This window comes from Myxine glutinosa, chromosome 8, assembly GCF_964187855.1.
Source record: "Myxine glutinosa chromosome 8, kmMyxGlut1.1, whole genome shotgun sequence".
Lineage (NCBI taxonomy): Eukaryota > Metazoa > Chordata > Myxini > Myxiniformes > Myxinidae > Myxine > Myxine glutinosa.
The window spans coordinates 74,538,626-74,558,885 of record NC_136268.1 but is presented as its reverse complement, the minus strand read 5'-3'; the positions used below and the strand labels follow the sequence as shown (position 1 = coordinate 74,558,885).

The 20,260-nt window shown below is 47.9% G+C and overlaps 1 protein-coding gene across 4 annotated transcripts in view; it reads left to right on the top strand.

Annotated features, from left to right (window-relative positions):
* Window positions 1-20,260, top strand: part of DENND3 (DENN domain containing 3) — a 143,977-nt gene that overhangs the window by 41,228 nt on the left and 82,489 nt on the right. For all 4 annotated transcript variants that reach the window (XR_013624322.1, XM_068124645.2, XM_068124646.2 and 1 more), the window contains 4 exons: window positions 6,977-7,132; window positions 9,154-9,250; window positions 9,519-9,622; window positions 14,713-14,873. Coding sequence is in view for 3 of the 4 variants with exons in the window: in XM_068124645.2 (XP_067980746.2) it covers window positions 6,977-7,132; window positions 9,154-9,250; window positions 9,519-9,622; window positions 14,713-14,873 (518 nt within the window). In the remaining variant the exon portion in view is untranslated. The remainder of the gene's footprint in view (window positions 1-6,976; window positions 7,133-9,153; window positions 9,251-9,518; window positions 9,623-14,712; window positions 14,874-20,260) is intronic.

The following is a 20,260-nucleotide window of genomic DNA, read 5'->3' as shown; positions in this document are numbered from 1 at the left end:
AGACTAGAAGTAATTTCAGAAAAGACTCCATTTTAAGAACATAAGAGGCATTTTCGAGTATAGCTTGGTAACATGCCTGTCCCACCTAATTAATGGTCACTGAATCCGAAAATCGATGTTGCCAAACTAAATTTTGAGTTAATCGAGGTCAAAAACGTCAAATGAAAATGGCTGCCAAAAAACCTAAATAAAAACTAGATTTTGACTGCCCACTTTTATTGAATACTAGTAGGTGTACCTGACGTTGCCTGGTGATGTTCTAATCCTGTTGCCATTTTGAAGAAATCAATTTGTTTGTTTTTTCTATTTTTTTGTGCCTGCCTAAAACACTTCCCTACATGCACTAAGGAAAATTTATATTTAATATTATAATACACACACACACACACACACACACACACACACACACACACACACACACACACACACACACACACACACACACACACACACACACACACACACACACACACACACACACACAAAAGTTGGGGACAATTTTATACTGTCGGACCATGCTATTCGCGGGTTCCACGTATCCGCGGGTTCCGCGTATTCGCGGGAGATAAAATGCGACCTGTTTCTCTATTCGTGGAAAAATGTCCCGCAAATTTGCGGCTTTTTTCTATTCGCGGTTGTGTTCTGCGAATTTGCGTTTTTTTTTTTTGTTTCGTATTCGCAGCCATGTTCCGTGAATTCGCGGTTTTTCAGGGGCGCAATTTTTTTTTTTCCACGAGCCGTTAGCTTCACATACGGTATTTATAAAACCTTCGCAGATTATCGTCGACATTCGCGCGACTTGCCTCGCCATTCGTGGATTTTGCCTCTCTATTCGTGGTTTGGTCCTCTCTATCAGGAATACAGTCTATTCCACTATCCTCACTTACACCAAAGCCTAAGTGCCCTGGGTTTTCCATCAAATCTCCATGAAGTTTCAAGGCAACGTGAATCATAGGAAAATATCCTCTTCTGACAATGGACTTGTTAGCATTTCAATGGCATCTTCATCTGTTAATGTCAGTCTATATATGGCAGCACCAGTATATTTGAAAGGCAAAAGCAGTGTTTCTCTTTCAAAAGGGATCCCACGATGTTGCACAAAGTTGATAAAGTCTCCAACTCTGGTCTGGACCTTTTCCCTGAATGTTGCCTTGTGACTAATAAAGGACTTTGTGACTATGGTGTTTGAGTCTTCTGCAAGTTTCATGTAATGGACCCACACATCACTTAGTTTGAGCACATGTCTCTTTTATGCTCCATATTGCAACTCAGCACATATCCATATCATAGGCAGATCTTTATTTTCAGAATCATGTTTCGTTTTCTATGTGGACCTATGGAATGCACTGAAGCATCTTAGGCAGTACCTGGCCTCCATGGCTATCAGGTCGCTTACGCCAGCTAGATGAAGACCCAGACTGTGTTGCAGCTTTTCAGCCTCCAAGATATCATGACTAGTGCTGAATGTCATCACTGAGCATAATCATTCCTTGGGACGAATGGCCTGACTCAACGTACACATATTCCAGTCAATTGGTTTCACACTGCTGCGTCAAGATGGACACACCCTACTGTGACGTGACGAGCATGTTTTTGGGGACGTCTTGCGACAACAAGCTGTGTTATCATGGGGTTGATGTAAGTCATAAGATGATTCCAACTGTTAGATCTTATTTATGTCTGTAAACTGGGTATACCAGTCCTTATGCCAAACAAGAGATGAAACTCTTTCAGATCCAAGTATATCTACCAAACAACCAATCACATCATGGTTCTTGATATATCTAAACTTTATGTGTACTTCTGTAAAATATGACACCATATCTCTACAATAAATATTGCTCCCAGATCATAGTATTTTCATAGTTCAGAGGATATAACCTCGAAAAAGTCGATAGTGTGCTATCACATGTCTCCACGCTGCATCAATGTTTCAAAATAAACATTACCATCCTCACCACCAGTGCAGTCATTCACCAAAGTTTCGATTTTCTAGCTCAAATCCTGTAAGTGCTACGTAGTGACGTACGGACGGGATCACATTATCCCTGTCTTTTCTTCAAAACATATGGGGATAGATAACAAGGGAGTATAGCCATGTAAACCAGATGTTTCTATGACATTTAGTTCTGTTTTTACATTTAAAAATAAAAAAGCACTTGCACTGATAGTTTTGGCCGCCATTTTGTTTTTGCTCGTTTTGGTAGTTAAAAACTAAAAATTAAGCTTGGTAACATTTTTATAGATTCAGCATACCAAAATTAAGTTGGAAAGTTATGTTACCAACTTGTACTAAAAGTTCCCCTAAAATTATCTTTTTGCTGAAATATGAACTTGTCTACTATTAGTTATGCTCATTTACAATTATTCTTTTTACAAAGAAGTTGGTCAGACAAAATATTGAGTGGCGATAAACTCTCTATCTTTCATTGACCCCATGGAGAGAAGATTTTGATTGACTTTGAGGAAGGTATAGCTTAATAGACACTTCGTCTTTCTTGTGCCAGTTTGAGCCCTGATATGTCATGCTGTATTTATACTGTATTTCAGTAGGTATACTGTATTTTACACTTGTGTACCGTGGCAGGCAGAAAACGGTTTGGATGTTTGCATTTTGCAAATTTTTGTACGTGCAGCAGTTTGCACTTGGTGATTTATCATTTGATGTGGACCAGGCTTTTGCAGAATACTGAGAACTTGCAATTATGGGACTGAGATGACAAGTTCAAGGCTCGAACGACTGGATCGTAGAGCTTTTCTCTTCAAAAAAGCTTTCTTGGAGCATTCCTAAAATGCAACAAAACACTTTCTGTGGTCAATCAAAGCTTCTGTCTTCAAAAGAGTTTATATTATACCTGGAAATGGATTTTTATGTTTCCTTTTATCTGTTGTACACCACTCCTTTCCTATGCCATCTCCAGGCGCTACATGACGTCATCGCCGGGCACCGTCTTGGCCCGGCAATGATGCTTGCTGAAAGGGAGCACTCAGTTTTCACTCTGGTTTCTTTGTTTCTTGTTTATTTTCTTGTTTGTTTGTTTGTCCGGGCGATATCTCAGCCATCCTTTGAGCTAGGAAGCTGAAATTTCGGCACAATAGTGAAAATGTGCTTTGGCAAAAACGGTATTTTTGGTGTTTTGATTAATCAATTAATTGATTATAGTTACTTAATTATTTTCGATTAAATAAGTACTTATTTATTTCCTTTTTCATCTGGGCATTATCTCAGGCACCTTTTGAGCTAGGAAGCTGATATTTGGACATGACTATGACCAAGTGATTTGGCTGTAAAGGCTATTTTTGATTTATTGATTAATCCATTAATTATTCGATTCACGACTTGATTAATTTTTTTTAAAGTTACAGATTCTGATGAAACAGTGGTGGTTTAGGTATACTATTAGCCAATTGATGAATTATTTAATTATCTTATGGTTATTATTGATTTATTTTCATTATTAATCATTTATTTATTTTCTTTCTCATCTGGGCAATATCTCAGGCACCTTTTGAGATAGGAAGGTGATATTCGGACATGACAGTGACCAAGTGATGTGGCTATAAAGGATATTTTTGATTTATTGATTAATCAATTAATTATTTAATTTTTCCGATTAATGACGTGATTCATTAATTTTCAAAAAGTTACAGCTTCGGATGAAACACTGGTGATTTTGGTATGCTATTATCCAATTTATTAAGAAATTATTTTATGATTATTGTTCATCAAGCTGAATGCCTAAACTCTGTGTTTGTCTCAAAATCTTGTGTCCCAACCCCATCTCTCTCTGTAACCACCTTACCCAGTCGTACGCAGCTGCTCCTGGACTCTGCGTCCTTCTCTCCCGACAAGGTGGAGAAGTTTCTGTCAAACCTAGGCTCTGATTCTGCAACTGGACCAGACAGCATCAGGCCACGGGTCCTAAAATCCTGCTCTGCCGCTCTTTCACACCTTCTCTCTGTTCTCTTCACCCTCTCTTTTGCTCAAGGTCATCTGCCATTAGCTTGGAAATCAGCCAACATGACCGCTTTACACAACAAAGGTGCAAAAACAGATCCTTGCAACTGCAGACCAATTAGCCTGCTCCCAATTATCAGCAAAGTCATGGAATCCATCATTGCTTCAGATATCAAATCCTTTCTCTTCAATGGCTTGATCTCTGATCATCAATTTGGATTCAGACCAAGTCACTCCACTCTGCACATGCTGCTTCTGCTGTATCAACAATGGATGGAGGTCCTCATTGCCAAACAGGAAATCAGAGCTGTCTCCCTTGACATATCTCGTGCCTTCGATACGGTCTGGCACCCCGCTCTGCTCACCAAACTCTCCTCCTATGGTATCCATGGAAACCTCCATGCATGGCTTGCAGACTTCGTCACCGATCGCAGTCAACTTGTGGCCTTGCATGGAATTCTCTCATCTCCCCTTCCTGGTGAGGCTGGAGTTCCTCAAGGCAGTGTTCTTGGCCCTGTGCTTTTTCTGGTATTCATCAATGATCTCTCCAACTCTCTGGAAATTCTTCTCTATCTCTTTGCGGATGACTCCACTCTCTGCCGCTCCATTCCTCATTCCCTCAGATCAGCAGTCTGGAGCCTCCTCACTCTCCACAGACCAGGACAAAATCACAAACTGGTCAAACAAGTGGAACATGTCTTTCAATCCTGACAAATCTCACACTCTCACTATGTCTCTTTTGAGCTCGGAAGGTGACCGTCTGGATAACCCTCCCATCTACTTTCTCAACAATCCTCTCCAAGAAGTTCTGTCACTCAAGCGTTTGGCTCTCACGATCTGCCATGACCTTTCCTGGGGAAAAACCACATTTCCACGCTGGCCTCCAAAGCCAGTCGCCGACTGGGCATCCTCCATCGTGCGAAGTCCTTTCTGGGCACTTCTGAGCTCCTCACCACATACAAAGCTTTCATCCGCAGCATGATGGAATACTGCTCTCCCCTCTGGGCTGGTGCTCCTGCCTCACACCTACCTCTGCTTCACGCTGTAGAAACCAAAGCTTTCAGGATCATTGGTATCTCCCACGATGAAGCAGATTCTGAGGGCCTTTCACTCGCTCACCGCAGGCAGTTTGGTGGTCTTTCTGTCTTCTACAGACTCCTCTCCGACCTAGCTCCCCCAGCTCTGTCTGTGCTCTGTCCCCCAAATAGTCCTTCAGGTTGCACATGATCTGCCAGCAACCCTCTTCTGGTGAAACTGCCAAAATCAAGACTCTCTGCTCACCTTCACTCTTTCATTCCTCTTTTCTCCCATATCTGGAACAAACTCCCTCACTCTCTTCAATCCCACTCTTCCCTCCAGGTCTTTAAAACAGCTGCTCACGACCATCTTTTATCTTGCTCCTTCCAAAACCTTGATCTTTTCTACCCCGGTTAATTCACCCCAGATCCACCTTTTTGAAATCCCAACTTCTTTCCTGGAAGTCCTAGCAGTGTCCATTTATTTTATACCTCTCCCACCTTCACCTGCCCTCCCCCCTTCCCCTGCCCCCCCCCCAAGGCCTCTCCCCTCCCACAGATCTCCCGATGTCCCTGTTCTCTCCCATTTTTGTGCTTGTGTGCTTTAATTTCTCTCCCCATCTTGTCTCCTGCTCCCTTTATTATGTTTTATGTGTCCGTTTTTTTGGTGATTGATGTTAACTCTTACACGAGCCTCGATGTTGTATTAAAAATTTTTTTTAAATATATATTCATTTTAATTAAGCAATTAATCAATCAATTATTGTATACCTCTCCCTCCCAATACCATCTCTATGTGCCGCGCTGGAGGATGTTTATTTATTTGGCATGGGGTCGGTGTACTTTGAATGTATCTGTACTTGTCTTACTTCCAGTTTGGTTTTCCTTTGTGATCCTCTTTTGCATTGTCCATTAGGATGGATGAGGCACAGCAACAACAATATTGATTTTACTTATTAGCCCTTTCCCCACGCAATGGTAGATGGGGTTTTGCAAACGTGTTTGCAAACGTCTGTCTGGCCATAACCTTTTTACCTATTGAGATTTTGCCATCAATTTTTCAACTAAGCTTTATTATGAGATTACGGAGAAGAAAAATTAATAATTTGGTCAAAATGTCAAAGGTCAAGGTTGCCTAGAATTGTCAATTTTTATCCGATTGGCCTGAAATTTAAAGAATTTGCACATTAGATCGCTGAATTGGTTCACTAATCAAAAACTAGAACTTGAATGGTATTATTTTAGATCAAAAGGTCAAAGGTTGCATAAAATTGTCAATTTTCATCTGATTGAGTTGAAATTTGAGGAAGGTTTGCATATTTGATCACTGAAGCCTATTGCCTTTGAGGTGAAAAGGTCAAGGTCACCTAATATCGTTAGTTGCTTGATTTTTTTGTTTTTTTTTGCTGTTTTCATTATGTTTCGCATACAGAAGAGGAAGAAGTCTGAATACAAAGCGGACGCAGACAGACTTTCTAGATTAGTCTGCATCTGTTTCATTTGATTACATCGTTGTTACCGTAAATATTCTTCCTTTTAATGCCCATGAAGTTTAAGGATCTGAGAACTTTAGGACTTAGCTCAGCAGAGTCACCATTAACGTAAATCAACCAGAGTCGATGGCATTCTGATTAGCGCATCTGTTCTGAGTCATGCTAAATATTTCAAAATTTTACTGCTTCCTCACGTGACACTCAGCATTTAGATGATATGCTGGAATCCCCTGGGAGGAAGGTGGGGTGGGGGAGAGATTTATTCTGACAAATGCTCTACTGGCTGCAGAGAGAAAATCTACATCACAAGATGGTGCCATTTGTGCTTAGAGGGTTACAGGAAGTTACTTCACCCAATGTCAATGTGTGTGCGTGTACATGATTTGTTTGTGACAGCTCATCCATAATCTCTTAGCAAAACAAAACAAAAGAAAACCCTTCGCTGTATTTGTAGCTCATGTCTAAGCATCTAGCAGTGTGATGATTACCTCGGCTGCCTGTTGAGTCAGTGTGCAGGCACTTCGTATGCACTACGACTTGGAAGTGATTGGACAAGGAGAAAGTTGCACCTTTGATGAGAGTCGCCAGCGGAGGCGCCTATGGCAATGGCAGATGAACCAAGCTGTCAGCGATGCTGCCTTGCAGTTCGTCATCACTTTGTTTCGGTAAAATGGACCTTGGCTTTTATTTTGTGTTGTACACCATTCTGACCTTTGTTTTCAGCAAAATTTCACTTTGACAATCTCCCATCAAATCTACTCTTCTTTACAATGTGTTATTTGATTTAAAAAAAATAGAAGCAATACCCCTGGGTGCTCACCTGGTAGAATAAAGCAGTATGCTACACCGACTAAAGGTATTTTAAACAGTATCGCAGTTAGGCTATGAGCCAGACCCCCCAAATTGACCGGTCGGTACCATACAGATGGAGTAAGGCTCATTGTGATTTTTAGCAAGATATATGTCCCTAGATATGAAAAAAAAGTGATAGCAGTGTATAACTCTCGGCCATCTCTGTGTTATCACCCGAAATATTATTATACGCCTGCTTCGCTTCGCCAAAAAATGTGATATTTGCTAAAATTGGAATAAATATGTTTTTAAGGACCACAGAGTGCCGAGATCGAGATCGAGATCGTATTTGTTCGAGAGATCATGATAAACCTAGAGTGTGGAGCAAGTTTGCATGCATTGTGAAATATAATGTAGCTGATGTTACAAACCTACTTTAGGATACTAGCTAATACCAAAAATTACACTGAGATACCAAAAGTAGTAGACGAATAAACCTAAAATGTTCAAAAGCTATGTTTCGTTCCAAAATATCAAAATTAGGGGGTATGGTTGAACATATTTTGAACTTTGCCAAAATATGTGCCCCAAACAACCACCATATTACAAAGTAATGATATATTCCAATGCAGTGGTTCCTTGCGAAGATTTTGAGGGGTCAAATGTTACTCTGGGAGTTTTCATTTTTGAAATATTGACAAAAATGTACAATGTGAATTCTGAACTCGAAGCGATTTCGACCACTTTTTCACTAAATTTAACATATTTTTTGTCATTATATCAAAAATTTGATAAATAACCCCCACAAATGTTCTATATTTCTATTACTATATTAGTTGGCATCCAGTATGCAAATTATTGGCACTCTGTGGTCCTTAAAAACATATTTATTCCAATTTTAGCAAATATCACATTTTTTGGCGAAGCGAAGCGGGCGTATAATAATATTTCGGGTGATAACACATAGATGGCCGAGAGTTATACACTGCTATCACTTTTTTTTCATATCTAGGGACATATATCTTGCTAAAAATCACAATGAGCCTTACTTCATCTGTATGGTACCGACCAACCCCCTTGGCTCATAGCCTATAATAATATTTCGGGTGATAACACAGAGATGGCCGAGAGTTATACACTGCTATCACTTTTTTGTCATATCTAGGGACATATATCTTGCTAAAAATCACAATGAGCCTTACTCCATCTGTATGGTACCGACCAACCCCCTTGGCTCATAGCCTAAGTATTTAAAACCAATTTCAACGGTTGATAGGAGACAGGGTAGCATGTAGAATCGTATTAATCATTATTAAGTAATCACTCACGGTTCCCGATCAGAATTTTTTTTTGCACCTGCGAAAAAACAAAAATATGACCAAAAAATACACATTTGGGGGGCAATGACAGACACATGCAGTCCCATAGACCCCAATTTTTTTAATACACCATTACACCATGGGTACCCTCAAAGATTCCCCTCAAAGCTTACCCTCAACCCACCACCTCAGCCTTGCTGTTGGTGTGAATTCCAATCCCCCTCCCCCCAGCTCTCTTTCTACTGTTCCATTTACTCTGCTACGTACGGATCCGTACTATGTTCTAACTCCTCCACAAAGCACGACTTGTTAAAAAAAACAAACAAAAAACAGTGAAAGTGCAGACAGCAAACGTGACAGATGTCACAGGCAAAGGGACAGACAGCGTGGCATTATTTGTAAACATTTGGACTTTAAAATGAGCATTCATTAATTTCATTTGTGAGATCATTAAATATGAACAATTCATGGCTTTATTACTTTTTATTTTTTCTTCAATTACCAGTATTTCAGCGATTACTTGCTTCCAAGGAAAAGGTATATCATGATGAACAATTTATTTGTGCCCCTTACAGAGATGTATCGCAACACCTGAATTACGAGCATCGGGTCTTTAATCGCGAACAGTTCCTGAAAGACCAAGAATCCCTGGATCTACCGTTCTACACAAAGGCCTGTATAAGATTGTCGACAAGATCAAATTGCTTTTAAGTCCAATTTCTCTTTAATAACCGGCTTAGAAATAAAATAATAATTGTCAGGATATTAAAGAGCTTTCCAAAAAAATGTTTGGGTGCACTGAAAAAAAATATGCAGACACGCAGACAAATTTTGTTTGAACTGTTTGTTTGTTTTTGCCACACGATATGACCACAAGTCGAAGGAAGTTGGTGCAGGTGAAGGCTTCTCATGAGTGTCTCTTTTATGGATACAATAATAGGTGCTGAAGACAGACATGTTTATCACCTTCCTGAAAGAGCGATTGAGCAGAACAACAGATGCTTTCTCACGTATTGAGCAAAGTACTCGTTCTCAATCTCAGAGGTAGGTGTACTCGTTAGGAGATAGGTACTAATACCTTTGTTAATACCTTGGCGTCTTTCCTGTTGTTGTCCTTATCCTTGTCTAAAGTCTTTACCTGATGGTTTTCTATGAGCCGTCATCTTTGAAAATAGAAACCGAGACAGACACACCGAGACAGACACATGCAGACAGACACATACAGACACATGCAGACAGACACATGCAGACAGACACATGCAGACAGACACATGCAGGCAGACACATGCAGGCAGACACATGCAGACAGACACATGCAGACAGACACATGCAGACAGACACATGCAGGCAGACACATGCAGGCAGACACATGCAGACAGACACATGCAGACAGACACATGCCGGCAGACACATGCAGGCAGACACATGCAGACAGACACATGCAGACAGACACATGCAGACAGACACATGCAGACAGACACATGCAGACAGACACATGAAGAAACACACGCAGTCAGACACATGCACACACGCAGAAACACACATTGCAACCTTGAAGAAAACTTTATAATCAGTGGGAGATTCTAATCTTTAATTACTCCTGGGTTTAAAGAGACGTCTCATCGCCATCTCAAAATTAACCTTGAGGCAATGATCGGCTTTATTTTAGAGCCACTGCAGTTCCTTTGTGGATGGTTCCCCGCTGATGGTATTTGGAAGGACATTCCGGGATTTTTGTTCAGCTGTGATGAGGAAGCTGCCGTATCTATCCAAGTGAGGATGTCATGTGCCTTGAAGCAAAATGGGAAGGCGTTGAAGTTCTCAGCATGTTGTCGTTCTGGTGGTGGTTTTAGAAGTCGTGAGGCTGAGGAAGAGTTGCTGAAGCATGGAGAGTTAGTGCGTTCTGTTGACAGTACGCTCTCGACGCACAGAATGCTGTTCAGGCATGGGATGGACATTGATCTGAAATGGTGGTGAGCCAATTAGAAGCAAGCAGCTCTATCCTGAATGCATTCCAGCTTCCTAAGTATTGTTTTTCTTGCTCACATCCAGGTGAACATTGTATATTCGATCGTCAGCTTTGTGAAAGGTGAAGAGGTCTTTAAGGGCTGTGAGGTAAACTGGTAATTGCAGAGTGCACAGCCTTTGCCCTCTTGTAACAGGCTGCTAACACTGGATGACTCTGCGATGGTGGTGTCATTGGAAGTTAGAGGCATCTAGCTGGGATCTCTTTTGTTGGAAGTGGTTATCGCATGACATTTGTGAGGTGCTAATGTAACTTGCCACTCGTCAGCCCAAGCCTGGATGCTGCTAAGGACTTTCTGCGATCAGGCCGGTGTTGCTGCATCATTCGAGGTGTTGTGAATGGTGATTAACAACGTGAGATCAGCAGCAAGCAGTTCAAAGCCTGACATTACCATGAGTAAAATGGTACTTGGTAAAACAAATTAAGATGAGTGGGTCAACGACACTACCCTGAAGAAATCCTGCAGCTTTTTGCTGGAAATGTAATGACTGCCTCCGACACAACCGTCACCGTTTTCCCATCTGTCATGTATGATTCCAGCCATTGTGTAATTATCTCTGATTTCCATTGATATTTCGCTTTTTCCAAGGTTTATTGGTGCTAGATTCAATTAAATCCTGCCTTGATATCAATGGGAGCAACTCTCACCCGTTTTTGTCCCCCGTCGCACCGCGGAGCGAAAGGGGGACTATAGTTTTCCCCTCCGTCCGTATGTGCGTCCGTCCGTCCGTGCGTGCGGACGTGCGTACGTGCGTGCGTGCGTAAGCAAAGGACCGAATTCTAATTTGGTGTGTGGGTGCAACTAGGCATATGGAAGAACCCTATTGAAAATTAGGTCGCCACGTCAAAATCCAAGATGGCTGTCACCATATCTAAACCTTGTGAGCACGATATCTTGAAAAATAAATGAACTACTAACTTCTAATCCAGTGCGTGGATGTATCGAGGCATAAGGAAGAACGCTATTGAAAATTTGGTCGCCACGTGAAAATTCAAGATGGCCGCCGCCATGTATGTCTGAACCTTGTGAGTGGAATATCTTGAAAAATAAGCGAAGTACCAACTTCTAATCTGGTGTGTGGGTGTATCTAGGCATAAGGAAGAACGCTATTGAAAATTGGGTCGCCACTGTCATGAAGTTAATGGTTCCATCCGAGGCATGCCCTCTGTCTCCTATACGTTACTCATGATGCTATTCCGATGCCGACCGCGTGGGGAGGATTTATATACCACCTATGAGTAAGGACGGGTCATTCCGCTCTCTCGTGTCTTCGAGTTGGTAAGATTGTTGCAAGACCTGTTCTACATTTGCTAATATCTCTGCAATGGCATAATGGTAATGAAAGTGCTTAGAGATGCTTGCTTAATAGCTTTTGTGTTTTCTTTGTAGATCAGTTGCATTCAAGTGAATACAAGCTCACAGCTTTGGAGTTTTGGGGAATTGTCTCGTTTCGTTTTACCACAGCCACGTCAAAATCCAAGATGACCGCCACCATATATATTGTTATGGTTCTCCGCTGCCCTTCTTACCCTTACCAAGGGAGGATTAAGCCCCTTGTTCTTTCTGGGCTTGGCGGAACCGAGAGACTTGAAATGCCTCTTCCGGGCAAATGCAAGGTAGGGTTTCGGGACCAAGTCTCGCTCGTACCTAAATCCCTGCGCCGCCAAGGAAGCGGGGAAGCAAGCCTCGCACAATCCACGTGTGATTTGGGTACACTGAGCGGATTGAGTACCACGTGGTCCGTGCAGTTTTCTAGTAGTGGAACAGGATTCCAGCGATTCTACTTGTGCCACGCTTAGTCAATGAGGAAAACACGAGAACGATCGAATGGAAGGAAGAACACAGGTTTAATTATTATTCCCACAAGTATGTACAATGATCGGTAGACGCAGAGACACAGAGCAGCACTTAAACAGTCTTATTCTTAACTCCCAGACTCGGGCCCATCACACCCACACAGGGAATTGCAGGCAGGATGCTGTTCAGGCCAAAACGCGCCAACGTGGTCGTCCAGGAACGGCCCCGTCCTGCTCTCCACGGTCCCAGCACGTCCCGCGAAGAAGGCAAGCAGCGGTGGAAGGATCCTCGTAGCGCGGCTCCCGAAGAAAATTCAGCCGATGAGGTAGGAAGGAAAAGTACGCGTCTCTCAGCGCGGCTGGCGGTTACACAGCGCGTTATCACTCGCGTAACTCGATGCACTATATGCGGCTCGGCTTCAAGCTCAACCGAGCGAAACTTTCATATGAGCACGTATCCTGGTTCATGCGTGTCTTTCTACACTCAATGCCAGCTCAGTCCTCGTACCTCAATTGCTGCTCGAACTCCACTGCTCACCGCGCGCGAGTCCTCTATTGCTCGACTCGATCAAACTGCTGCTCGCGAGTCTTCCTGGGGGCTTTGCGCGACGGGTTATATCGGTACGCCCCAAACCTTCTCGACCCTCCAACCACGCCCTGTGATGCAGTGCTGCCGCCACACCCTGTGAGCCCTGATTGGTGGCTCGCGCTTACCGTCAGCTTCTCTGCCGCCCTCATTCGGTCCTGCCCCGACCCTCCTAGCCGGCCTCGTGTTAATTCGCGCCAAAAATCCAAAGGCAGCCCTAAGAGACCTAAGGCGATGGAGGCGGCATAGGACAATGGAAGCGATGAAAGGACCTATTCTCATTACTCTACTCAACGCAAAACTAACACAGGAAAATGACTATGCTCACAAATACTAAGAGATAACTGCACTATCGCGAAGCTACATGTTGTTCGTGTGACTAACTATGAGGGGGGAATTTAACCTTTATTATACAAAACTCAAAACCGCAACAATATGTCTGAACATTGTGAGCGAAATATCTTGAAAAATAAGCGAACTACCAACTTCTAATCGTATGTGTGGGTGTATCTATGCATAAGGAAGAACGCTATTGAAAATTGGGTCGCCACGTCAAAATCCAAGATGGCCGCCGCCATGTATGTCTAAGCCTTGTGAGTGGAATATCTTGAAAAATAAGCGAAGTACCAACGTCTAATCTGGTGTGTGGGTGTATCTAGGCATAAGGAAGAACGCTATTGAAAATTGGGTCGCCACGTCAAAATCCACGATGGCCGCCACCATATATATGTCTGAACCTTGTGAGCGAAATATCTTGAAAAATAAACGAACTACTAACTTCTAATCTGGTGTGTGGGTGTATCTACGCATAAGGAAGAACGCTATTGAAAATTGCGTCGCCACGTCAAAATCCAAGATGGCCGCCTTGCGTCTTCCACTTTGTCAACTCACATCACTTCACCGACGGGGGACCTAGGCGTAACGCTTGTTATATTTGGCTGTGGTACCACAATTTGGTTTAGCACTTTGCTGAGATCCAGAGCGGAATGATTCAGGAAAACCCTGAACTGAGTATCATCTGTGAGCAGTTTATTTGTTGATTAGATTATAGATTGATCGGTCAGTAATTGTCTGGATATGATTTGTTCCATTCCTTGGTTACTGATTTTTTTTTTTTCATTGGGTAGATCACTGTATCCATCTGTGGCGCACAGATTGTCAGCTCTATACCTGGGATGCTGTTATCACCTGTACCCTTTTTTGTATCCACTGCAGTTGATCGTAACTTGATGTAGTGTGGGCTGAATTAAATTGCCTGTGTAGTACTTTTGGTTCCGCTATGGTTTAATATGGCGAAGTATGCTCAACCTTAGTACGATACTCCATCACCCCTGCTGGCAAGGTGTGGAAGTGCAAGAGCTTTTCTCAGACCTATTGGTTGTGGAATATAAGCCTATGCAGGGGAGTTAATTAATTAAAGGCCCAGATGTATTACTTCTCGATATTTGAAATGTCCTTTTTCTTCATTTTGACAAACTTTCTTTTTTGTTGATATTCCTAACAAAGTATGTAATGTAACAAAATATAGCAAGAAAGCATTTTGTGTTGCATATCTAGTTTTGTTGTGCTTTGTTCGTTTATTCATTCCCTCTCTTTTCTTTTTTTTTTCTTTGTCAAACTAAACATTTTCTTTCGTCCAAAGTTGACCTGTGTGTGACCCATTTTGAATGTCTGTATATAACGAAGACGAATATATCTGACCGTCTTGTTATTTTGTGTAATCAGGCAACGACATGACATGTGGGACTCCCCACGTAAGCTGCCTGCCAAGGTCGTTGCCAACAAGATGCAACCCATCTGTAAACTTGAAAACATCAACCAGACAGACCAGCAAGTGTGCATGGCGTGGAAGAAAAGGTCAATTTATTGCCTGCTACCCCAGATCGGTTTGTACCACAGACCCGAAGCTCACTCTCGTTTAAGCTGCATTTCCTTACTAGGCATTCCTTAGATTTTCCCAATACACTCTCATGACCTGCTTATTTAATAATGGAATATACACTCATCTCACCCATCCACACAACCCTCCCTCCCCCCCCCCACCCCCCCACTACTCCCATCCCCAATTACCCTATATCCTCTGAATTCTATTTAGCTCCCAACTGGGTATCAGCCCGTTTAGGGGCTTATATTCTGGGTGTTGTCAGTCCATTTGCCTCTACCAAAAATGACTTGACGGATTTCTTTCATATTCAGCACATGCATGCAAGAATATCTGGGCATGAGACGAGTCGAATCATTTTGAGATAAGAGGCAAAGGTCATGGGACACACTTCTATTTCCAAAATTTGGCACCTTTTAAAATTATATACGAGAGAATAGTACATGATTTTATATACATTCGTGAAGCATTATTTATTTCTATACACTTTGCCATCTCCACTACTGATACACAACTTCTAGTTATTCATTCATATACACCTTTCCATCACCACCAACATACATCTTTGAATTATTTATTTACATTCACTATAAAGTATAGACTATACTAAAGCGCGGCGTTACGCGCGCTGCTTGTGAGCAAGGAGGAAGCGGACAAGCGGTAACATATAAACGTCTTTATTGTAAGACTACACTGTAACACTGAACTCCTCCGGGCTGGTCGCCCGGTGTATAGCATGAGGCCACGCCTACCCCTCGGGCGTGGCCACCGCCCACTTGGTGCGTGGAATGATGTCACCACGCCAGTGGGCTTTTGTGTCCGCCACACGCGCCCCCCCAGAATTCCCACGCACCTGGAGGGCCAGTTTGTGGGGCAGTCGAATGACCCGGCCGAAGCGCCCCCTGGCGATCGGCGGCGTCCGGGGTGCAGGTATACCAGGTGGGATGCCCCTGGCTGCCCCTGGGATGGGTGCAGGACCGGGGGGCGCCGTGGCGGCGGGGCTGGGCGGTGCCGGGGGTCCGCCCGCAGGAGGGCGGCCCCGACGTGGGGGTCGGGCCACTGGCGGTGGATGGTCCACATCGAGGTGGGCCGGCTTGAGGCGGTCTACCGAAACGCGGTCAGGAGTACCGCCGATGTCCAGGGTGAAGTGCTTCGCCCCGGTCTCCAGCACGCGGAAAGGCCCGTCGTACGGGGGCCGCAGTGGTGTCCGATGGGCATCGTGGCGGACGAAGACGTACTCCGCCGTGCGAAGATCCGGGGCGACGTGCGTCGGTGGGTGCCCGTGGCATGCCGTTGGCACCGGGGCGAACCTCTGGGCGGTCTCTTGCAGAGCGGAGCGCTGCTGTGCCGCGGACCATGGTGCCGTGGAGTCGGGGAGGAACTCGCCCGGCACCCGCAGCGGTTGCCCGAAGACCAACTCCGCCGCGGATGCGCGCAGGTCCTCCTTGGGCGCCGTCCGGAGGCCCAGCAGGACCCAGGGGAGCCTGTCGACCCAGCCGCCGTCGCGGAGGGTGGCCCGGAGCGCGGCCTTCAATGAGCGGTGAAATCGCTCACACAGGCCGTTAGCCTGGGGGTGGTAGGCCGTGGTTCGGTGCAGCCGGACCCCGAGCCCCTGCGCAACCGCCCCCCAGAGCTCCGAGGTGAACTGGGGGCCGCGGTCGGATGAGATGTCTGAGGGGGCGCCGAACCGGGTGACCCAGGTGGCGATGAAAGCCTGCGCGACATCGGCCGCCGTTGTCGACGCCAAGGGCACGGCCTCCGGCCACCGGGTGGTGCGGTCCACCATGGTGAGGACGTGGGTGAAACCCCGCGAGGGGGGCAGAGGTCCCACCAGGTCCACGTGGACGTGGTCAAACCGGCGTTCCGGCACCGTGAACGGGGCCAACGGGGCCTGGGTGTGCCGGTGCACCTTGGCGCGCTGGCACGCGAGGCATGTCCTGGCCCAGCCGCGGACGGCCTTCCGGAGGCCATGCCAGACGAACTTGTCGGCGATCAGCCTTTGGGAGGCCCTCGCGCCCGGGTGGGACAGGCCGTGGATGGCGTCAAACACCTGGCGCTGCCAGCCCGCGGGCACAATGGGGCGAGGACGCCCGAGGGAGACGTCGCACAAGAGGGCCGCGCCCGCGCCGTCGAACGGCACCTCGGTGACGCGGAGGCGCGTGACGGCGGTCCGCAAGGCCTGGACGTCGGGGTCAGCGGCCTGGTCCGCTGCCATCCGGGCATAGTCGATGCCGAGGTGGACTGCGTGGGCGACGGCCCGGGAAAGGCAATCCGCAACCGGGTTGTCCTTCCCCGCGACGTGCTGGATGTCCGTCGTGTACTCGGACACGGCCGAGAGGTGACGCTGCTGCCGGGCCGACCACGGCTCGGTGACCTTGCCCATCGCGAAGATCAGCGGCTTGTGGTCGACGAAGGCAGTGAACGCCCGGCCCTCGAGCAGATGGCGGAAGTGCCTGACCGCCAAGTGAAGTCCGAGCAACTCGCGGTCGAAGGTACTGTAACGGCGTTCGGGCGGGCGAAGCTGCCGGCTAAAGAACGCCAGCGGTTGCCAAGCTCCACGCACCCATTGCTCGTGCACCGCGCCCACCGCGTAGTCCGAGGCATCGGTGGTGAGGGCGATCGGTGCATCGGGCGCCGGGTGCGCGAGCATGGTGGCGTTAGCCAAGGCGAGCTTCGCGCCCGTGAACGCCGTGTCCATTTGCTCGGTCCAGGTAACGTCGCCTTTGCCCGGCTTACCTCGGAGAGCTTCGTGCAGGGGGCGCAGGAGCTGGGCGATACGGGGTAGGAACCGATGGTAAAAGTTCACCATGCCCAGGAACTCCTGCAGCCCTCTGATCGTGCGGGGGCGCGGAAACCCCTTCACCGCCTCCACCTTGGCCGGCAGGGGGACGGCTCCGTGCCTGGTGACACGGTGCCCCAGAAAATCGATTGTGGCGGCGCCGAACCGGCACTTTGCGGGGTTCACAATCAGGCCATGCTGGCCCAGGCGTTCGAAGAGCGTGCGGAGGTGGCGTAGGTGCTCTTCGCGGGACGCGCTGGCGACGAGGATATCGTCCAGGTAGACGTAGACAAAATCCAAGTCGCGCAGGACGCTGTCCATCAGTCGCTGGAACGCCTGAGCCGCATTCTTCAGACCGAAGGGCATGCGCAGGAACTCGAAGAGTCCGAATGGCGTGATGACCGCCGTCTTCGGGACGTCCTCCGGCCTGACGGGGACCTGATGGTAGCCGCGTATGAGGTCCACCTTCGAGAAGAAGGACCTGCCCGCCAAACGGGCGGAAAAGTCCTGAATGTGGGGGACGGGGTAGCGGTCGGGAGTCGTGGCGTCATTGAGACGGCGATAGTCCCCGCACGGTCGCCACCCCCCCGCCGGGCTTCGGCACGATGTGCAGCGGCGACGCCCAAGTGCTCTCTGAGCGCCGAACGATGCCGAGTCGCTCCAGGGTAGCGAACCCCGCTTTTGCCACCGCCAGCTTCGTCGGCTCGAGGCGGCGTGCCCGGGCGTAGACCAGTGGCCCGACGGTGGGGATGTGATGGGCCACCCCATGCTTGACGGCCCCCGCCGAGAAGGTGGGCCGCGTGAGGGCCGGGAAGCCGGCGAGGAGGCGGGTGAATGCGTCCGCTGCCGGAAGCGTACAGACCAACGTGGCCGGAACCGAATCGTTCGGCAAGCCGCTTGGCAAGCCGCTCGTTGAGCTGGGCAACGCACATGCGAGCGAGCTGAACGTCTCGGCCTGGACAAGCCGTCTGCGCTTGACGTCGACCAGGAGCCCATTAGCGCACAGGAAGTCCGCGCCAAGCAGTGCCATGGGCACGTCGGCGGTGACGAACGTCCATCGGAAAACCTGCCCTCCAAACCGCAGAGAGAGGCAGCGTTTTCCGTACGTACGGATGGGCGTCCCGTTCGCGGCAAGCAGCGCGGGGCCCCCACCCGCGGCGTGCTTGTCTGACGTGCCGGCGGGAATGACACTCACCTGTGCTCCCGTGTCGCACAGGTAACGGCGCCCGGAGAAGGTGTCCGTTATGAACAGCAGGCTGCTCGAACGGCCGGCGCTCATCGCCACAATTGAGCGCCGGCCCGGGCGTTTCCCGACCCGTTGAAGGAGCACGGCGGATGACACCGCCGAGCTTCGTGGCCGAACTTGGCGTGGAACCAGCACCAGGTGGTGGAGCTGGAGGAGCGCGGCTGGCTCCGCCAGGCCGGTGGAGTCGACGGGTTTCCCCGCGGTGGCGGTTTTCGCCGCGGCGGTGGGCGGGGCGTGGCGGCGTTCACGAGGTGCGTATCAGCATGCTGTTGAACCTCAGCGTGCTGTAGAAGATGATGCTGTGGAACATCAGCGTCGAAGGCCGTGACGGCCACGTCAACGCTCGCCCGCGTGTCCGAAGCGGCGAAGTACTTGTCCGCCTCGGCCGCCAATGCTCGGGGTTCCGTTAGCCCGGTCCCGGCCAACGCGAGGCGAACCTGCGCTGGAAGTTGGCGACGGAAAAGCGCCCGGAATAGCGAACCGGGGGCTTCGTCGCCCAACAGTGACAGCATATGGTCCATTCGGACCGACGGGCGCGTCTCACCGAGCTCGGGGAGATCCAGGAGGCGATCGGCCCGTGCGTCGTCCGTGAGGCCGAACGTGGCTAGGAGTAGCCGCTTGAGTGCCTCGTACTTGTGGCCGTCCGGTGGGTGGCGAAGGACGGACACAACTCGAGCGGCCATGCCGGGCCCGAGGGAGGCGACGACATGGCAGTCGCGCAGGTCGTCGTTGGTGAGGCGCCGAAGCTGAAATTGGGCTTCGGCTTGAACGAACCAGACTTCGGCCTGGGCCTCCCAAAATTCGGGAAGTTTAATCGCCATTGCCTTGTCGTTGGCCATTGCAATGGCGTCGTGTTCGGAAGGATCGCTACGGCAGATCCAACGTCGAGGGTCACCAGTAAAGCGCGGCGTTACGCGCGCTGCTTGTGAGCAAGGAGGAAGCGGACAAGCGGTAACATATAAACGTCTTTATTGTAAGACTACACTGTAACACTGAACTCCTCCGGGCTGGTCGCCCGGTGTATAGCATGAGGCCACGCCTACCCCTCGGGCGTGGCCACCGCCCACTTGGTGCGTGGAATGATGTCACCACGCCAGTGGGCTTTTGTGTCCGCCACACGCGCCCCCCGAGTAAAGCGCGGCGTTACGCGCGCTGCTTGTGAGCAAGGAGGAAGCGGACAAGCGGTAACATATAAACGTCTTTATTGTAAGACTACACTGTAACACTGAACTCCTCCGGGCTGGTCGCCCGGTGTATAGCATGAGGCCACGCCTACCCCTCGGGCGTGGCCACCGCCCACTTGGTGCGTGGAATGATGTCACCACGCCAGTGGGCTTTTGTGTCCGCCACAATACCATCTATAGAC